This window comes from Cervus canadensis, chromosome 8, assembly GCF_019320065.1.
Source record: "Cervus canadensis isolate Bull #8, Minnesota chromosome 8, ASM1932006v1, whole genome shotgun sequence".
NCBI classification, from domain to species: domain Eukaryota; kingdom Metazoa; phylum Chordata; class Mammalia; order Artiodactyla; family Cervidae; genus Cervus; species Cervus canadensis.
The window spans coordinates 532462-550546 of record NC_057393.1 but is presented as its reverse complement, the minus strand read 5'-3'; the positions used below and the strand labels follow the sequence as shown (position 1 = coordinate 550546).

The 18085-nt window shown below is 56.1% G+C and overlaps 2 protein-coding genes across 2 annotated transcripts; both read right to left on the bottom strand.

Moving 5' to 3' along the window:
* Positions 1-139: 139 nt before the first annotated feature.
* On the bottom strand, positions 140-3174 carry FUOM (fucose mutarotase). Its single transcript, XM_043476998.1, has 6 exons — positions 3052-3174; positions 2524-2592; positions 1501-1571; positions 1235-1333; positions 678-751; positions 140-464 (listed from the first exon to the last, which is right to left on the bottom strand). Exons 1-6 carry the CDS (start codon positions 3134-3136, stop codon positions 389-391), a joined length of 474 nt encoding a protein of 157 aa, XP_043332933.1. The 5' UTR covers positions 3137-3174; the 3' UTR covers positions 140-388.
* A 6627-nt stretch (positions 3175-9801) lies between these two features.
* ECHS1 (enoyl-CoA hydratase, short chain 1) lies at positions 9802-18085 on the bottom strand. The gene is made up of 8 exons (XM_043476018.1): positions 17927-18085; positions 16651-16848; positions 16060-16187; positions 15141-15240; positions 13897-14001; positions 13326-13445; positions 12210-12277; positions 9802-10466 (listed from the first exon to the last, which is right to left on the bottom strand). The coding sequence occupies exons 1-8, from the start codon at positions 18012-18014 to the stop codon at positions 10401-10403; spliced, it is 873 nt and encodes a 290-aa protein (XP_043331953.1). The 5' UTR covers positions 18015-18085; the 3' UTR covers positions 9802-10400.

The window sequence follows — 18085 nt, the reverse complement described above, 5'->3', positions numbered from 1 at the left end:
CTTGCCAAGTCAGGTGACCCAAACCTACTGGGAGGAGGAAGGCCTTACCTCCCCCCTGAGGATTCACCAAGAGTGGGTGGGGCTCTGCTCTCTGGGGAGCCAACAGCCTCCCTTGCACTCAGCACCAAACAGGCCTCTGTGAGTTAGGAAAGAGCTACTGTTTAAAGCTTTGGACCCAGCGTTGGGCACACCACCTCACTTTTGCATCATTGTCATAAACGGGACAATCCTGGCCCTGGTCAGCAGAGGCCCACGCAGGACCCTGGCAAGGCGAGGTTTGGGTGCTGCTGGGGAGGGCCAGGCTGGCTTATCTGGCCACCGGACGGACGTGTCTGCTGGTGGCCTCGGCAGGCTTGGGGGTGTGGATTCCTCTCTGGGCGGGTGGTCTTCAACAGGCCTGGCACAGGTCTTCGGGAGCCAGCACCCCCTTCTTGAGGATGAGGTTCCCGTAGAGGGCTGTCTCCCTGCACAAGGAGCAGGCTGAGCGCCAGGCGGGGATGCAGAGGACCCGGCTGCCCGGGCACGCCCAGCAAACCCCTCGGCAATCTCATTCCCTGTGGGGCGTTTAGTCCCAGGGCGGGGGCTGCGTGGAGGGTGGAGAGAACTCTGGAGTGGGAAGGGGTAGGGACCCTGCTCGGCAGACGTAGTGTGACCCACTGGACCCAGCCAGAACTCACCCAGTTGCCACAACAGCAAAAGCCTTTTTCGCCCGCTCATAAAACGCAAACCTCTCCACCATCCCCAGGGAGCCCTGGAAGGCAAAGCAGGAAGGTTGAAGCCCAGGCCCAGCAGCAACAGGAGAGTCTCCAGGCCGGGGCCCCAAGGACACTGGCCTTCTGACCTGTGCGGGCTGGGCAGGCAGGGACACCGGGGGCTGTGGTGGCCACCTGCCTGGGGCCCTTGAATCACCTGAGCTGCACCCAGGGTGGTGGGTGGGGCTGGGGGCCACTGTATGGACTGGGAGCCCCGGGTCCTCTCTTCAGGAAAGTCCCACCCAAGACCTGCCCGGCCCTTCGCAGGATAGGGGTGACAGGCAGCATCGGGCCCGGCCTCTGGCCACAGGTGGGAACCAGGGGTACCCTGCTGTCCCCAGGCTGGGGTGTGTGAGGACCCCTGGGCAGAGACAGATGAGGGTCCCAGCAAGGAGGGGGTTGGCCCGTGGTGCAGAGTTCTCCTGGGCCTCCAAGGCACAGAGGGTCCCTGAGCCCTTTCCCGGTGGAGATCTCAGGCTCACCTCATAGCCAGCCTTGGAGAGGATGGACTGGTAGCTCGTCCACACTGGGGTCAGCAGGCCCCTCTTCCTGTCGCTGGGCATCAGCTCCATGACCACAGCCTAGGGATGGAGAGGCTCGGCTCTGTGGCCACCCACCTTGCCCTGGGCGCCCCAGGGCTCCTCTGGTCGGTTCAGGACCTCGGGAACACATGTCCTCTCCACCCCATCAGGGCAAGTGGTCCCCCATGATCTGGCAGAAGGTGGGCCGAGGCCAGGAGCAGCCTTACCGGGCTCTCCACGTAGGTGTCCAGGGGTAGCAGCTGCAGCACGGCCTCCAGGAGCCGGGGGATGCCCAGGCCTGGGGGCAGAGGGTGGCCTCAGACACCGGGCTCGAGCTGCCTACCTGGGGACACTTACTGAGTTCACACTGAGTCTCCCCGCCGGAGCCACAGCCCCTGTCTCTGTCTGGCCCTGCCCACGCCACCTTCACTCTTCCACACAGGCCGTTGGTGGGGACCCCAAACACGTGTCCACCAGGAGGGGCAGCCAGGCCACCTTCTTGATCCCAGGAGGCCCTGGAGATGACCCCCTGAGACGACAGTGGGGTCTGGGAAGAGGCCTCTCTTGGCTGCCCTCAGACCTGCCCCGCTTGGCTCCAAAGCCCCCTGCTCTCCTGAAAGTTGGTTTCTGATTGTTAAACTAATGTGTGTTCATGTACAAAACTGGGAAATACAGAAGCCCATGAAAAGAAAGGACCATCCCACCCTCAGAACATGGCTGGGGGTGGGAAGCACCCAGGCACAGCCGAGCCCAGCCCACCCCCGTTACCCTCAGGACTGCTAACCTCTCTCTTACGTGTCCCCTCCAGGACCTGGCTCCAGGGCCCGCCCCCCAGACTCACCTCCCACTGTCCCCTTCCGGGACCTGGGACCCGTCCGCACACCGCCCCCCACCCCCGGCCCCGCCCATGAGAGGGTGAGAAGGTCTTTAGAGGCTTGTGAGTGTGCGGACACCTCGAACATTTGGGGCCAGATGACCAGTGCTGGGATTCTATAGCAGAGTCAAGGCTGAGCGCTTGGCCTGGGCTGGGCACCACTGCTCGGTCGGGCCTGTTTTCCCATTTGTAAGAGGCCACCAAGTGCTGCGTGAGACGGCGCAGGAGGCCAAGGCTCCCGTCTAGGGGCGGGGGCTGAGGCGAGGAACTGGCGCTGACACTTCCTGGGTCCCTGGGGCAGTGCCTGCGGGCTTGGTGGGAGCGGGAGCAGAGCCCAGCGCCCCCTCCCACCCACCCTGCGGCAGGCGGGGCTCACCGTCGGCGCGGATCTCCTCCGGGCCGCCTCTGCAGATGGAGCTGCTGGGGAAGTTCACGTCTGCAAGAACTGGAGGGCCAGCACGGCCAGACATCAGCGCTGGGTCGGCCCACGTCCCTCGCGCCGCGTGGGGGGTCACAGACCCGGAGCCGCAGGGCCGACGCCTGAGGACTCGTCCCCCCCGCCCGGGTCTGTGAGCGCGAGGGACGGGAGCCCCCGCGCCCGAGGACCTGAGGGGTCGCCGAAGGCTGGGCGGGCTCCGGGCGCGCGGCCGCAGTCTCAGGAAGAGACCGACGCACACGTCCCAGGCCAGCCCGGGCGCCGGCGGTGCGGGCCCGAGGGCCGGCAGGGGACGGGGCTGAAGCGGGGGCCGCGCGCAGGGCTGCGGCGGGGCGTCCGCGGGGCCGCTCAGCCCGGACGCCGGGCTGGAGAAGGAACCGGACTTGCCCACCCCAGCTCAGGCCCGGCGCCCTGCCCGCCTGCGGCCCGCTGGGCCGGCTCTCCCGGACGCTCGGACCCCGCGCTCACCGATCTCATCTCCGTGCCCCATTTTCGCCAGGGCGAAGAGGATCTCCGGGGACAGGAGCGCCGGGACGCCCTTGAGCACCACCATGGTCGTGGGCGGGGGGCTAGCGGCCGGGGGGCGGGGCTGCGCGGGGCGGGGCGACTGAGGGGCGGGGAGACAGGGGCGGGGCCTGGGCCGAGGGGCCCCAGCCAAGCGCTGGGGATTAGCGGGTTGTTTGGGGAGAGGTGGACGTCAGTCCATCCCAGTGTTGCCGGAACCAGTACTAGAGAAAGCAAGCACCACACTCGGAGAGTTGGAGAACTCAGATTTATTATGTCAGGGGGCCCAGAGGAGTTAGCACTCCAAGCGCTAATCCCCGAACAAAGGGGTTACGGAGTTTTTAGAGACAGACTTTAGTGGACTTATAGTGGGCTTCCCTCATAGCTCAGTTGGTAAAGAATCCACCTGCAATGCGGGAGAACCCGGTTGATCCCTGGGTTGGAAAGATCTGCTGGAGAAGGGATAGGCTACCCACTCCAGTATTTTTGGGCTTCCCTTGTGGCTCAGGTGGTGAAGAATCCCCCTGCAATGTGGGAGACCTGGGTTTGATCCCTGGGTTGGGAAGATCCCCTGGCGAAAGGGAAAAGCTACCCACTCCAGTATTCTGGCCTGGAGAATTCCATGGACTGTATATTTGCGAAGAGTCAGACAGGAATGAGCGACTTTCACTTTTCTTTTCCCACTTCATAGTGGTCAACACTAGCTGTTATAGGCTGGTTTAAACTAAGGGAACATGAATTAAGACAGGGAAGGAGGTGTCCGACCTTTACACTGACAGGCATGATTAAGCAGGTTTGCAGGGGCTGGGCAATTGCAAAGAGCAGGACAAGGGTGAGTGAGATAAGCTCCAGTTCCTAGTATTCTAAGTCCCCACTTTCTGAGACTACGTGATCCAGACTTTGCAAGGAGCAAGCTGAGTTAGGGAGGCAGAATGAGCAGGAGGTTATGTAAAATTTTAACTTTTCCTCTTCACCAGCAGCCGCCGGCTTTCAGGGCTTTGGCACCCCACCGGATCCAGCACCCGGGAACCCACGTGTTAGTGGTCGGAGATCCCCAGTGCCTTCCTTGCTCCAGGCCTCCGTTCTGCCCTCAGGCCTTGCTGACTTGCCCCCACCCCCACAGGGTCCCTGATGCCCTGGGGTGGGGAGGAGTGGGTGGCGGTACAGGGTGACTTCTTCAGCCAACGTCTTCACACTGGAAAGACCCTGAGAGCAGGTGGGAGGTGACCTCCTAAGCAGCGGTGCAGAGAGCACCACCCCCCCCCACCCCCCGTCTCCCAGGTCAGCTTGCTGAGACCCGTCTGGGACCCAGCTTGGGGCCAGCACCCCTGCTCTGGACAGTAGTTCTCAGACTCCACCCTTTGGCCCGGAATCCCGGATGCCAGCTCTGGGTTAACACCTTCGGGTTCAGCCCTTCAGAGCTGGGACCACCTACCACACCGCTTCCCTGTGCAGGGTGTCACCACCTCCTGTGCCCCACGCTCGGAGGCTGGGAGAAGACGCCCATCACCCCAAAGGGGAGGCTGTCTCCAGGGTGGAGTCAGGATTGTGGTCCTCGGACCTAATCTTGGCTGTTGTGTGTGGACAAAGAATGTCCCTGCCATGTTCCCAGGTGGCCCTATTGGTAAAGAACCTGCCTGCCAATGCAGAAGACATAAGAGACGAGGGTTTGATCTCTGGGTCGGGAAGATCCCCTGGAGGAGGGCATGGCAACCCACTCCAGCATTCTTGTCTGGAGAATCCCAGGGACAGAGGAGGCTGGCAGGGTACAGTCCATAGGGTCGCAAACAGTCAGACGTGACTGAAATGACTTAGCGCGCGTGCACACCACGTCATTAAACAAAGGACACCGAGGCCACCAAGCCTGCAGCTGCACCTGCCTTGCACCCTGAGGGGATTTACTATGAAGAGGAAAAAATGATCCTGGCCCCAGATAGCTGAGATGCATATTAAAGGCATGATTCCAAGGAGCCCAAACGCTGGCATCTGCCCATACACAGGCGCTAAATTCATTAACTTAAGATGTCTGGTTTTCTTTACTTAGCAATAATCTTTTGCTGTTCCAACTACCTGGTTTTTTGTTTGCAAAAACTCCTATGTATACTGGCTCCTCCTGTGACCTGAAAACTGGGTTCACCTCTCAGTGAGTGTCAAACCAAAAGACACAACCAAGCTGGCAAAGATGATGAAAAGAAAGAATTATCACTCACAGCAAGTAAGGAAAACAAGAGGGATCTTTCCCAAAGCATTGTCTCCCCACTAGCAAAACTGGGGAAGTTTTAAGCTAAGGGCACCACCAGAGGGGTTTGAGCAGAGAATTCAACATAGAACTGGAGAAAAGATCAGGTTGACAGAGTCCAAGTCTTTGTTGTCTTAAGTCAGGAGGGTCAACATCATCAGCCCACCCTCCACTTGGGTGGGAGCCTTAGTTCCTGCAGAATTCAAAGTGTATTATTATGTTTATCCTTTGAGAAGAACTAGGACTCTGCTTTGTCACTGCATTTTCTCTGTCCCTGCATTCCTCTGTACCTTTAAGATCACTGATTACTGACTGAGACCTGTTCAAGGGCAAGCACCATGACCAGGTTTAGATCACAAAATGATTTACACCAAAATGGGTTGTCTTATGTCAAGAATGTCTCTTATGCTGTGAAAGTGCTGCACTCAATATGCCAACAAATTTGGAAAACTCAGTAGTGGCCATAGGACAGGAAAAGGTCAGTTTTTATTCCAATCCCAAAGAAAGGCAATGCCAAATAATGTTCAAACTACCGCACAATTGCACTCATTTTACATGCTAGCAAGGTCATGCTCAAAATCCTCCAAGCTAGGCTTCAACATTATGTGAACTGAGAACTTCCAGATGTACAAGTTGGATTTAGAAAAGGCAGAGGAACCAGAGATCTAATTGTCAACGTCCGTTGGATCTTAGAAAAAGCAAGAGAGTTCCAGAAAAACATCTACTTCTGCTTTATTGACTACACCAAAACCTTTGACTGTGTGGATCACAACAAACTGTGGAAAATTCTTCAAGAGATGGAAACACCAGACCACCTTACCTGCCTCCTGAGAAATCTGTATGAAGGTCAAGAAGCAACAGTTAGAACCGGACAGGGAACAACAGACTGGTTCCAAATTGGGAAAGGAATATGTCAAGGCTGTATACTGTCACTTAGCTTATTTAACTTATACGCAGAGCACATCATGCGAAATGCAGGGCTGGATGAAGCACAAGCTGGAATCAAGACTGTCAGGAGAAATATCAATAACCTCAGATATGCAGATGACACCACTCTTATGACAGAAAGAGGAACTAAAGAGCCTCTTGATGAAGGTGAAAGAGGAGAGTGAAAAATCTAGCTTAAAACTCAACATTCATAAAATGAAGTTCATGGCATCTGATCCCACCACTTATGGCAAACAGATGGGGAAACAATGGAAACAGTGAGAGACTTCATATTCTTGGGCTCCAAAATCACTGTAGATTTGACTGCAGCCATGAAATTAAAAGATGCTTACTACATGGAAGAAAAACCATGACAAACCTAGACAGCATATTAAAAAGCAGAGACATTACTGACAAAGGTCTTTATAGTCAAAGCTATGGTTTTTTCAGTAGTCATGTATGGATGTGAGAGCTGGACCATAAAGAAAGCTGAGCGCTGAATTGATGCTTTGGAACTGTGGTGCTAGAGAAGACTCTTGAGAGTTTCTTGGACTGCAAGGAGATCAGATCATTCAATCGTAAAGGAAATGAGTCCTGAATGTTCATTGGAAGGACTGATGCTGAAACTGAAGCTCCAATCCTTTGGCCACCTGGAAAAGACCCTGATGCTGGGAAAGAGTGAAGGCAGGAGGAAAAGGGGATGACAGAGGATGAGACGGTTGGATGGCATCACTGACTCGATGGACATGAGTTTGAGAAAACTTGGTTTGGTGGTGCACAGGGAAGCATGGCGTGCTGCAGGCCACGGGGTCAGAGAGTCAGACACGACTGTGTGACTGAACTGAACTGAACATGGTATCAGTCAAGAAAGCCATTCCTGCTTCTTTCTCTGGGGACCCCCTGCCCTATCTACTTACACCCCCTCAGCTCTGTGGAACAGGCCCCTCAGAGCTCTCTGAGAGGCCGTGTCCAGGGCTGAAGTCTTCAGCAAGTCTGCTGAATAAAGCCTAATTCTCAACTTTTAGGTTGTGCATTCTTTTTAGTGGACAGGTATGATTGTCTTCCCCAAATTGCAGTACCACCATCATGCCGTATGTGACATGCCTCCTCTGAGAAGTGGGTCTCTCTCCTTTCTTGGACCAGGTGAACCTCTGTGACTGCCTCCAATAGAATGTGCTCTACAAGCTGCTGCCTGGCTTCTGGGGGCATGTCATAAAAAGCAGTATGGTTTCTCCCTTCAGAACACTTGCTTTGGTGTTAAAATCAAATAAATTTTGGGATAATTTGTTACGCAGCACCAGCTAACTAATGCAGGTGGCTCCGGTGCCCAGCCGAGATGTCAACAAAAGTCCTGCTACACCACCCTTGGCCTTCCACCCTGTGTCTGCTCCATCCTACCCACCCCCCGACCCCCAATCCATGCACTTAGGATAGAGGGCAGACCCCAGTTCAGATGCCCATGCCTGCACCAGCTGGGTCATACCCTTGTTTTAGAACCTAGCACCTAACCTCACTGCCCAGCCTGCAGACTGGCTTTTGCTCAGGCCAGCCAGCTCTCAGCTCTTCCATGCTCGGGTCCCTCCTTACAGGGCTGCCTTGCTCACTTAAGGACGTATTGCTGCTGGCCCTGCAGGAAAGTCCAACTCAGAGCCTGGACAGGCCAGGCTCTCTCCCCTGGGGACCCTGCCCTTCCACCTCATCCCTCAGTGGACCTCAGCCCTGGCTGTGGTGACGGGTCCAGAGGCCCGGCAGGTTCCGGGGAAGTACTGTATGTGAAAGAGGCAGAAGACCTGAAGACAACAGGTGCCCCACAGCCATTGCTCGTCCCTGGGGAGCCTTGGTGGTCACAGCTGCCAAGGAGGTGGCCGGCAGGGCCCACACACCAGCCACCCACAGCGGCTGACTGTACCCAGCACGACCAGGCTACTCCAAAGTCTGAGTGGAGAGACTAGTAGTTAACATTCCCTGAAGCTTTTTTTTTTAGTAGAAATATAGGAGGGAAAAGCCAAGTTTATGGATAGATGAGAAGGAAAGTTCTCAGCTTCAAAAGCCAATCACAACCCAAAACCAGTATGGGGCGGGAGGTCAATTAACTCCAGAGGGAGTGAGGGCTCTCAGGGCTTGGGGCCCCTGCCCTGTCCAGGGTCTGCCTGCTGCCCTCTGGCCCACAGCAAAGCACGTGGCCACACGTGGACAGTCCCGTCGCTCCCAAGCGCAGGGCTAGCACACAACCCAAAGAGAAGGTTCTGTTCCCTGGGCCTGAGGGTAGACCCATCCCTGCCACGTTCTGAAACCCAAACAACTGTGTGGGTGCAGACCTTTGAGACACACAGACACTCATGTGTGGGCTCCACGTCCAGCCCTTCCTCAGCTTCCAGCTGAGCCACTAGGACAAAGGACAAGGGTGCCTGTGGGCCTCAAACGGGCTCCTTCCAACTGGCCCCCAGCACTCGGGGCTCCATCAGTCTGAATCAAATCTATTATTTGGCTGTGCTGGGTCTTAGTTGTGGCTTGCAGGATCTTCTCTGGAGCTTTTTTATTTCAGTTGTAGCGTGTGGGATCTAGTTGTCCGATCAGGGGCTGAACTCAGACCCCCTGCATTGGAAGCTCAGTCTCGGTCACTGGACCACCAGTGTAGTCTCCCACTTGGAATCAATTATGACGCGCCCTGACCGTGTGTGGAAAATTAAACTAATGCATTTCCTTCCTCAATGGGAAGGTTTCCCCCTGCAGATACTTCTGTTGGGTCATTCTAGACGGTGCGTCACTTGCACAAACCCTGGTTACACAGCTTTAGCACGTGGGTGCCCACATCTGTCACGGTGAGGACTGCCCGGCCGGGCCCAGCCTTCCGACCCCAGGGGAGCCTGATCTCATGGTCCCTTTGCGCCTGCTTCCTCTGCGAGGGCGACCCCATTATCCAGCACCTTCAACGACTTGCCCTGGTGCTCTGGTCCTATCTGCACAGCTGGGGGCGAGGCCCCACGAGAGCTGCTCTGCGACCCTCTGCCAAGGGGGACGAGGCTGCACCCTGGCCTGCCTGCTGCGTGTACTGTGAGGAGGGGCCGGAGAGGAGGCAGCGGTTCTGTTACACGACACGACCCTCACAGACGCGCTTGAGCCGAAGTGCAAGGGTTCACGCAGAGAATGTTTGTTGCACTGTCGTCACGACGGCTCTGACATAGGAACCTGGACATGGTCTCGACATCCTGAGCCACTTGAGTAAGCAGATCACAACGCACACACGTCATAAAACACTTCAGGGCCACTGAAAAGAACGCGAGCAGGAATCGTCTTCAGCCACAAAAAGTGACTGTTGTCACTGTAAAGTTGTCACTGTTACCACCTGGGTGGACTTTGGAAATATTACATTCAACTCAGCAACAGAAAGAAAGTGGAATAAAGGTCCCCAGGATCCGGGGGGCGGGGGGCCAGGTAGGGGCTTAATGTTGAGGCGTAGTTTCTGTTCTGGGCGATGAAACCGCATGGAGATAGATGAAAACACTGTGAAGGCACGCTGCGAGGTACATCCAAAAGTGGATAAAACAGCAAGTTTTCTGTTATCTATTTTACAATGAAAAGAATCACAGTCATGAAGAACAGGGTGCATCTGTGCGAAAGAAGCAGAAATGTGGAGAACCATTTTCATACAAAGAAAACAGAGTTTCACACGTTGAGCGCGTGGGCACAGAAAATCCTAAGGGCCATGAAGCTGTGAAGAGAAGTCACCCTAGGATGAGGATGGGAGCACTTCACAGACTTTGTTCTGTTTGAATGTTGTTGCTTAGAATGACAGACAAAAGTGTTTAAAAAGTGATAGAACTCTCAAGAATAGAAATAACCAAAAAAATGCCTAATGTGACCTGAAGTCTGTCAGTCAAGAGCATGTCCCTTTAGAGACCCAGCAGCAAGGCCTTTACTCTGAGTGGCCACGTCCACCGCTGCAAACGACACAGTGGCCAAGCCGGGGCCCCGTGACCACTGGGTGAAGGCCATCTGCCCCCCAGCAGGCTGGGAGCCCACACCACCCTGCAGACCCCGAGAGAAGCCATGTGTCACCAACACTGCGCACGAGACAGAAGCGTTGACCAGCTTCTGAAGCTGCTCGTCCTCCTAGAAAGGGGGCCGAGGTAGAGGCGGCCGGCTGTCACTGGTCTTTGAAGTTGGCCTTTCTCTTCTCCACAAACGCGGCCATCCCTTCCTTCCGGTCTTCCTGTGGGGAGAAGAAGCAGGGGTGGACGGTGACTTTTCCCGAGCCCAGGCCTGCTCACTGCCTGCCGGCTCCTCCCACCCACAGCTGTCCACACCCACGGGTTCTGTGGTGGGATCACCTCAAGGGTGAATGACCCAACTCCCTGACCAGTGAGGGTGGGCCCGGAAATGGGTATTTTCACAGTAAACACCCCTGCCCTGCCGTGGTGACCATCATTCTGTCATCCACTAACCTTCGAGTGAAACAAACCCTCATCTACAGAGAACCTCAGGTGCATGTACTCGTTCACCAAATCATGACCTGGACCTCGTGTGACCTGTGTCACGTGGTGTCCAGAGGGTGAGGAAGCAGGACACAAGGAAAGGCTCTACCTCGGCCCTCCTTCCTCACAAACGCACTGACACATGCACACACACACGTACTCACAACAAATGAACACTCACACCACATGCATGCACTCACACACAAGAGTACACATGCAATACTCACACACGCACTCACATGCAACACCACACACATGCACTCACACATGTACTCACAACACACGAATACACTCATGTGCACACATATGCACTCACAACACACGAATATACTCATACCACATGCATGCACTCACACATAAGTGCACACAGGCATGTACTCACACATGCACACACGCACTCACACCACATGCACTCACATATAAGTGCACACACATGTACTCACAGCATACACATGCACCCCCACACAAGTGCACACACATGTACTCACACATGCACACAGTGCACTCACAGTACATGCATGCACTCACACCACACACATGCACGCACACACGCACTCACAACACATGAATACTCATACCACATGCATGCACTCACACATAAGTGCGCACAGGCATGTACTCACATATGCACTCATACCACATGCATGTACTCATACAACACACACTCACACGACACACATGCACCCCCACACAAGTGCACACACATGTACTCACAATGCATAGTACATGCATGCACCCATACCACACACATGCACTCACATGTGCACATACACATGTACACACACATATCTGCACTTCCTCAAGAACCAAAGTCATTTTAATCTTTCTTTTATGCAACACCTATATATGACTTCCAGATAGTAAGAAATGAATTTTAGTGACTATTACAGGAATGACTTCCTTCAAGTTACTGGCAGATACCCTGGAAAATAATGTGCCAAGGCTTCAAATTACAGTGTTAAAATACATTTGATCCCCATTCCAAGTAACTGGAACGATCTATGAAAATTATGGGTAAATAGATTGCCTTTTAAATACAGGAACTGCTATTTAAGTGTGCAGTTCCTAAGATCTTCTGTAATAAGAAATAACTGTAAAAGTTTTTGTACTTTTGAACTTCCACACACTGTGCTGTGTGCTATTTGCTCAGTCGTGTCTGGCTCTGTGTGACCCCGTGGACTGTAGCCTGCCAGGCTCCTCTGTCCTTGGGCTTCTCCAGGCAAGAATGCTGGAGTGGGTTGCCATGCCCGCCTCCAGGGGATCTTCCCGACCCAGGGATTGAAGCCAGGTCTCCCGCACTGCAGGTGGATTCTTTACGGTCTGAGCCACCAGGGAAGCCCCATTTATTTGCAAACATCACTGCCCATCTACAGGGAGGCTATGAGTTCTGACCAGAGAGAAATGGTGATAAAATCTACAACCAAATTCCAGAACTTCCACGGCTGGACCATGTGATTCCCCACGTGAATAAGGCTACTCACAGTGGCAAAAGTTGAGTAGAAGAGCTTCTTCTCCAATTTAACGCCTTCTGCTAATGTCATTTCAAAAGCTGAAAAAGAAAACCCTGCAGTGAGGAGCTGAGACACAGACGTGGGAGCACAGAACTTTTTGCAGAGGCAGGAACCAGCCCGGGGACCGACGTGTGCTTTGATGTCACGGGATTGAAGTGCAGCCTCCCTCTCCAGGTGTCGCCCCGGCTGCGGCCCAGTGAGCAGCTGCTCCCGGGCTCCGTGGGCCTGTGTGGGGGCCGGCGTGACCGGTGTGGAAGGCGGGTTGGAAAAAACTGTCCAGTCACGAGGGGGCTGAGGAAGCCCAGAACGCGGACTCTAGAAGCACGACAAAGAAGTAAGGACGACACTGAAAACGGAGCTGTGGGCAGAACGGAGCGAGGCCCAACTACGTCTGCAGCAGAGGTGAGGGGGCGCGAGGCTCGTGGAAGCTTCTGCGGCAGCCCCTGCAGCCAGGCCCCGTGACCAGCGCCAGGTGGTGACAGGCACCCCGGGCCTCGCTGCGCACCCCCGCCCTGCACACTCCACGCACTGAAGGCTGAGCCTGGGGAGCAGAGGCAGGGTCGGGGCAGCACGGCCCTCCAGGGCCACTCTCTGCCCTCACAGGCGGCACAAGCAAAGGGTCAGCCTCGCTCCACGCTGAGAAGAAATCGCCGTGTTAACACCCAAGCGATTCTCAAGAGGGGTGGTCAGAGCTGCTCTGCTGGCCAAGAGTGGCCACTGAGCCCAGACCCACAGCCGGGAGGGCGGAACTGCCCCCGGCTCACCCCCGGATGGTCAGGAGTGGCTGCAGCAGAGAGGAACCTCTTCCTCCCAGGTTCTGCAGGGGACCCTCCCGGGCTGCCTCTGCTCGCCAACACTGGCCCCCAGGCTGGCCCAGTTCTCAGGTCCTGCTTCCAAGGGGAGCTCAGACCAGTTCAACAGAATTTGTGAGCAAGCAACTAGAAACTAGAATGCTATGTAGAGCCAAAATCGAAATACTGAGAAATCTAACAATTTTTGTCCAGATTAATTAAGACGCACAATTCAGACCCCAAACTGTCAAGCCTCGCAACCACTCCTGTGCGGCCTCTCCACCCTCTTCCCTACCTGCATTCACTGATTCTTTGGCCATTGCTGTTACAATTTTAGAGTTGCTGGCAATTTTTTCTGCACATTGGATGGCTTCTTCAACCACTGTCTCAACAGGAAAAATTTTGCTTACAAGACCTACAACACAAAAAGGTAAACAACACGTGGAAACAACTGGTTCTAGTTCTCTGTCACAGCGTGGGCCTCCAACAGAGACACAGCAAAGGACCCACAGTGTCCCCTGGTGGGGCCGCCACCCTCGGCTGCAGAGGTCATGGGGCTCTTACAGGCAAAGGTCACTGAGGGGCCGGGAGAGGGCCTGCCTGCAGGGGGTCTTGGAGACCCCCCACTGTTCATGTTGGTTCTGAGAAGTGGGATGGTTTCACTGTTAGTCTTTAATTTACGAGGACATTTGAGTCACTCCGTTGTGCATGGTGGTATTTCAAACAGACACAGGCAGGGAGTATCCTGGACTCATAGGATGCCGGAAAGCTCTGTGCTGATCACTGTGGGAATCCCTGGGTGAGGCCCTCCCCTCTCCACTCAGCTTCCCAAGGGGGCAACTCCACGGGGCAGCTCCAGCCTGTACCTGCTTGCTTGGCATCCTGGGCTGAGATCCGGTCACCAGTGAGGACCATCTCCATGGCCAGTGACTTTCCGACGGCACGGGTCAGTCTCTGGGTGCCGCCTGCACCTGCAGGGGAAGAGGGCTGCTGGGCGTGCCGCTCTGTGGCCAAGAAGCCACAGACACGCTGCTGGCAAGTGTCTAGGGCATGAAGACCTACAGCACGGCTGGGGGGTGGGCAGAACTGGGGGACCCAGACACCACAAGGGAAGCTCCTTCCCACACTCAGGCCCCTGCCTCGTGCCCTGGGCCCCCTGTGCCAGCGCCTCTCGTGCAGGAGTCAGACTCTGGATGGATGCGTGGAGCTTGCAGACCCTGACCTGACCCACCCTGGAGGGCAGCTGGGGGCGGCCTCCTATCCCAATCGGCTCTGCTCCCGGACTGGGACGTGGGCAAGGCTCCTGCCTCTCGGGCCTGGGGACGTGCTCCTCTCTCCTGGGATCTTCGGGTGTCTAGCCCCACGTGGACTTCGCCTCCACAGGCCCTGCTCCCCTTCCCGCCCACTCAACAGCCTCTGACTGGAAAGACTTGTCTGCCCATTCACCTGCCCACAGTGAACCCCAGGGCTGCCAGGGCGAGGCAAGCAGCCACCTGAGGGAGGCGCCCACGGTCCAGCAGACTCAGGCACTACCTCAACGTGGTGGGGACCTTGGGCGCTGGGACAGGAAGAGTCTGGCAGTCACCCTCAGCTGACCCCACGCGGCTCACTGCCTGGCCTGGCTGAGACCCTGGACTCCAGGCTCTACACCCGGGTAGACACTTTGTGGGGACACAGCCTGTGGCTCTCGTCAGGTGGGCCGAGGGGCAGAGGCACCGCTGTTGGCCCACTGCTCCCATTGCCCTCCCCGTGAGGGATGAGATTCCCTGCTCTGAACCTGCTGAGGCCATGGGTCTCGCTCTGGCCATTGAAACGGGAGCCCTCAGCGCTGGCCCATGGTCACCATGTTTTCTTCTCTGAGCTGCTGACCTACAAGGACCCACCATGGATGCGGCTCAGCAACAAGAGTCACTGCGGTCGGAAGCCAGTGTGTGGCCTGCCCAGAGGAGCCAGCAGGGCTCCAGGCCCCCATGCCCCGCCCCGCGCGGACGGTAGTGCAGCCAGGCTAACACTACAGCCTCACTGTTTGTCTGATGCCGAGACAGCCCAGATGCCCGGCAGAGGGCAGATTTGGGCTGATTACTTGAAGAGCTGACGCTAGAGCCTTTACCTGGGATGGTTCCAATTAGAATCTCCGGCTGTCCAAACTGGGCTTTCTCTCCAGCATAAATGATGTCACACATCATAGCAAGTTCACAGCCACCACCAAGCTGCAAAACAAGAGGCAATGCAAGAGGACCCCAGTTAAAAATCACTCTATTTGCTCATTTAAATCTTCTATTAAAAGGAACGTGGTCTGGGGTACAGTAGACGTCAACACAGAGGTGGCAAGTTAGGTAACTGTTTCCATAAATTACGTACACAGTTGATTCTGCCAAGCTTTCTGGCCAGGGCCAGACAGCAAATGCTTTTGGCCTTGCATGTCCTACAGTGTCTGTCGTGGCCACTCCACTCGGCTGAGGGAGCTCAAAGGCAGCCAAGAGAGGGGAGAACTGAGAGGCCGCTGTGTTTCAATACACTCTGCCCACTGACCTGCTCACCCCAAGGAAGCTTTACTAAGGAATTGTGAGTTGAAAGATCCTTCTCACTTCTGTACAGGCCACAACCAGCCCCAGAACCTCTGAACCTTCCAGGCGCTTACAGGAGACCCCGACGCACCAAACGGGGCACCCAGAGCTTTCAACAGTAGCAGAAGGAGTTAAGTCATAAGGCAGTGCAGGTTGGAAAGTCATCAAAACTGCACAGAAAGCCAACACATGTGCCCTTAACCTTGCAGAGGGGGAAGGCGGCTCCTGGGGAGTCTTAGGGACCATGCTGAAGACTAGGGGGCTTTACTAACAGGGGAATCCAAAGGCCAATAGCTGAACCCCCTCCCACAGAGCAGATGCTAAACGCCCTTTACAGGTCTTGGTTCTTTTGCATCACTGAGAACAAGACACAGCCTCCTCCAAATAAAAACTGGTCTTACTGCACAGATACAGTTCCTTCAGGTGCTCTGAGTGCAAGGAGGCGCTGTGGGGGACACTCACGGCATAGCCATTGACAGCAGCTATGACTGGCTTCTTGACACGCGTCAGTCGGTCCCAGTGGCTCAAAAACCCACCAGAGTAACAGTCCTGGAATGTGTGGCTCTGCATTTCCTTGATGTCGGCTCCAGCTGGGTGGTGGGAAATGATGTTCCAGTTACCAGAGGTCCCACATCAACAGGCAGCTGCTGAGTGTCCCAAGGGTAAGCACTGGGGCTTTGGGAAAGGCCACATGGACACACAGCTGGGCTGGGGGCACAGTGCAACAGTGCGCGATACGAGGTGACAGAAGTAACGCAGAGGGATGTGGGCAGGACAGACCAGGAGGGGACTCAGAGAGAGCTGGGCTCACTCACTAGTCCCTCTCACCTGAGACCTGCCTGCCTGTGAGCAGGTTAATTTTGCTGGCAGAGCGTGCTCAACATTAAACACCAGAGAGGTCCCTCCAAGCAGCTCAGGGTTTGGTCTACCTTATGTAAATAAATCCCCACGCTGCAGAACTTGCCTGATGCCTTCATGGAGGTATAAGGCTGCCTGCCACACCACAGGTGTGATCACATACCTGGTGGCTGGCCACCATGCTGCCCAGCTCACCTGCGAACGCCTTCTCCCCGCCTGTGAGGACAATGGCCCCCACGGCTGGGTCTTCCTCGAAGGCCTGCAGTGCCTGGTTGAGCTCCGCAATCAGGCCATTGCAGAGCGCATTGAGGGCCTTGGGGCGGTTCAGCTGGATCAACCCCACGTTGCTGTTCTTTCCCTTCTTTGCTGTGATGATGTACTCAAAGGCTGCACCTGGGAAGAAAAGGGAAAGCAGGATTTCCACTAACAGAGGCATCAAACTGGGGGATGTATTCTGTCACTGGACAGGGTGACCCTGACACCTGAGGGCCCTGCTCAGTCCCTGGTGCTGCAGCTCACACTGCAGGGCTCTCTGCTTTCACAGATGTTGGAATGTTTCCTCAAATTAAGACAGCCCCAGCAATGACCAGCGGCCTTCCTTCTGAATGTTTTGGTTGGCATCTCCCAGAACCTGTGCTGGAGATGCCTGGGATCCTGTAGAAACAAGAAATGAGGAAACTCCCTCTTTAAACAGATGCCAACTGGGTGAAGTGCACACAGGCAAAGGGCAACTGCCCTAGGAGGGGCAGCCTGCTCAGGGAGCCAGAATGACCTCGGGCGGGAGGGGGGTGGGGGGGAGCTTAACCAAGGCAGCTGCTTCCTTGAACGGGGTACCTATCCGGCGGGCTTGCTGGGGAGTGACTGAAATCACCCATGTGTAGGCAGCATCCCCCACACACCGTATACAAGACCAAAAAAGACTGCTGGGTACAGGCCAGGATGTAGGAGCAGGTGGTCAAAAGGAACTCAGGTAACATGAACGCCAGTTAACAGCTAGGTTAAGTGGACACATAGGTGAGGGAAGAGGCTGTAGAGATTCGTTCCCAGAGATGTGGCCAAAAGTTCCTGGGAAATACGGGGTGGTGAAGGGGCGGGGGGTGCCCGGCTGGCTGGGGGTGGGGCAGGCAGAACCTGAAGGGAGAAGCAGTGGATCTGGGGAGGCTGGGCAGGAGGCACCATAGGACAGCACGCGCGACCCCTTCTAATTGCAGATGCCGGAACCGCGTGTCCTCTTAGTCTGAGGACTTTCACACCAAATGCTGAAGTGGCCAGAGGTCTTGGCACTCAGCCCCGAGAACCCGGGGTCGAGACGCTAGTGATCCAGGGCTCCGCGCGCTCAGGAAGGAGGTGCTGGGCGGGGGCGTCAGGCTGGACGCTCCCCGGGCAGGAGCGCGGTGCGGCCCAGGGGTCCCGGCCCAGGAAGAGGCCCTGCGACCCCAACCACGGCCCGCCCCCGCGGCCCCGCACTCACTCGAGGCGAAGAAGCGCTGTACCGGGCAGCAGAGCCAGGGCCGCAGCGGGGCGCGGACGCGAGGCAGCAGGGCACGTAAGGCCGCCATGGCGCTCGCGTGGACGACTGTCCCCTCCGCCCGCCCGCGCTGAGGGCCCGCCCCCGCGGAGCCGCCCCCCG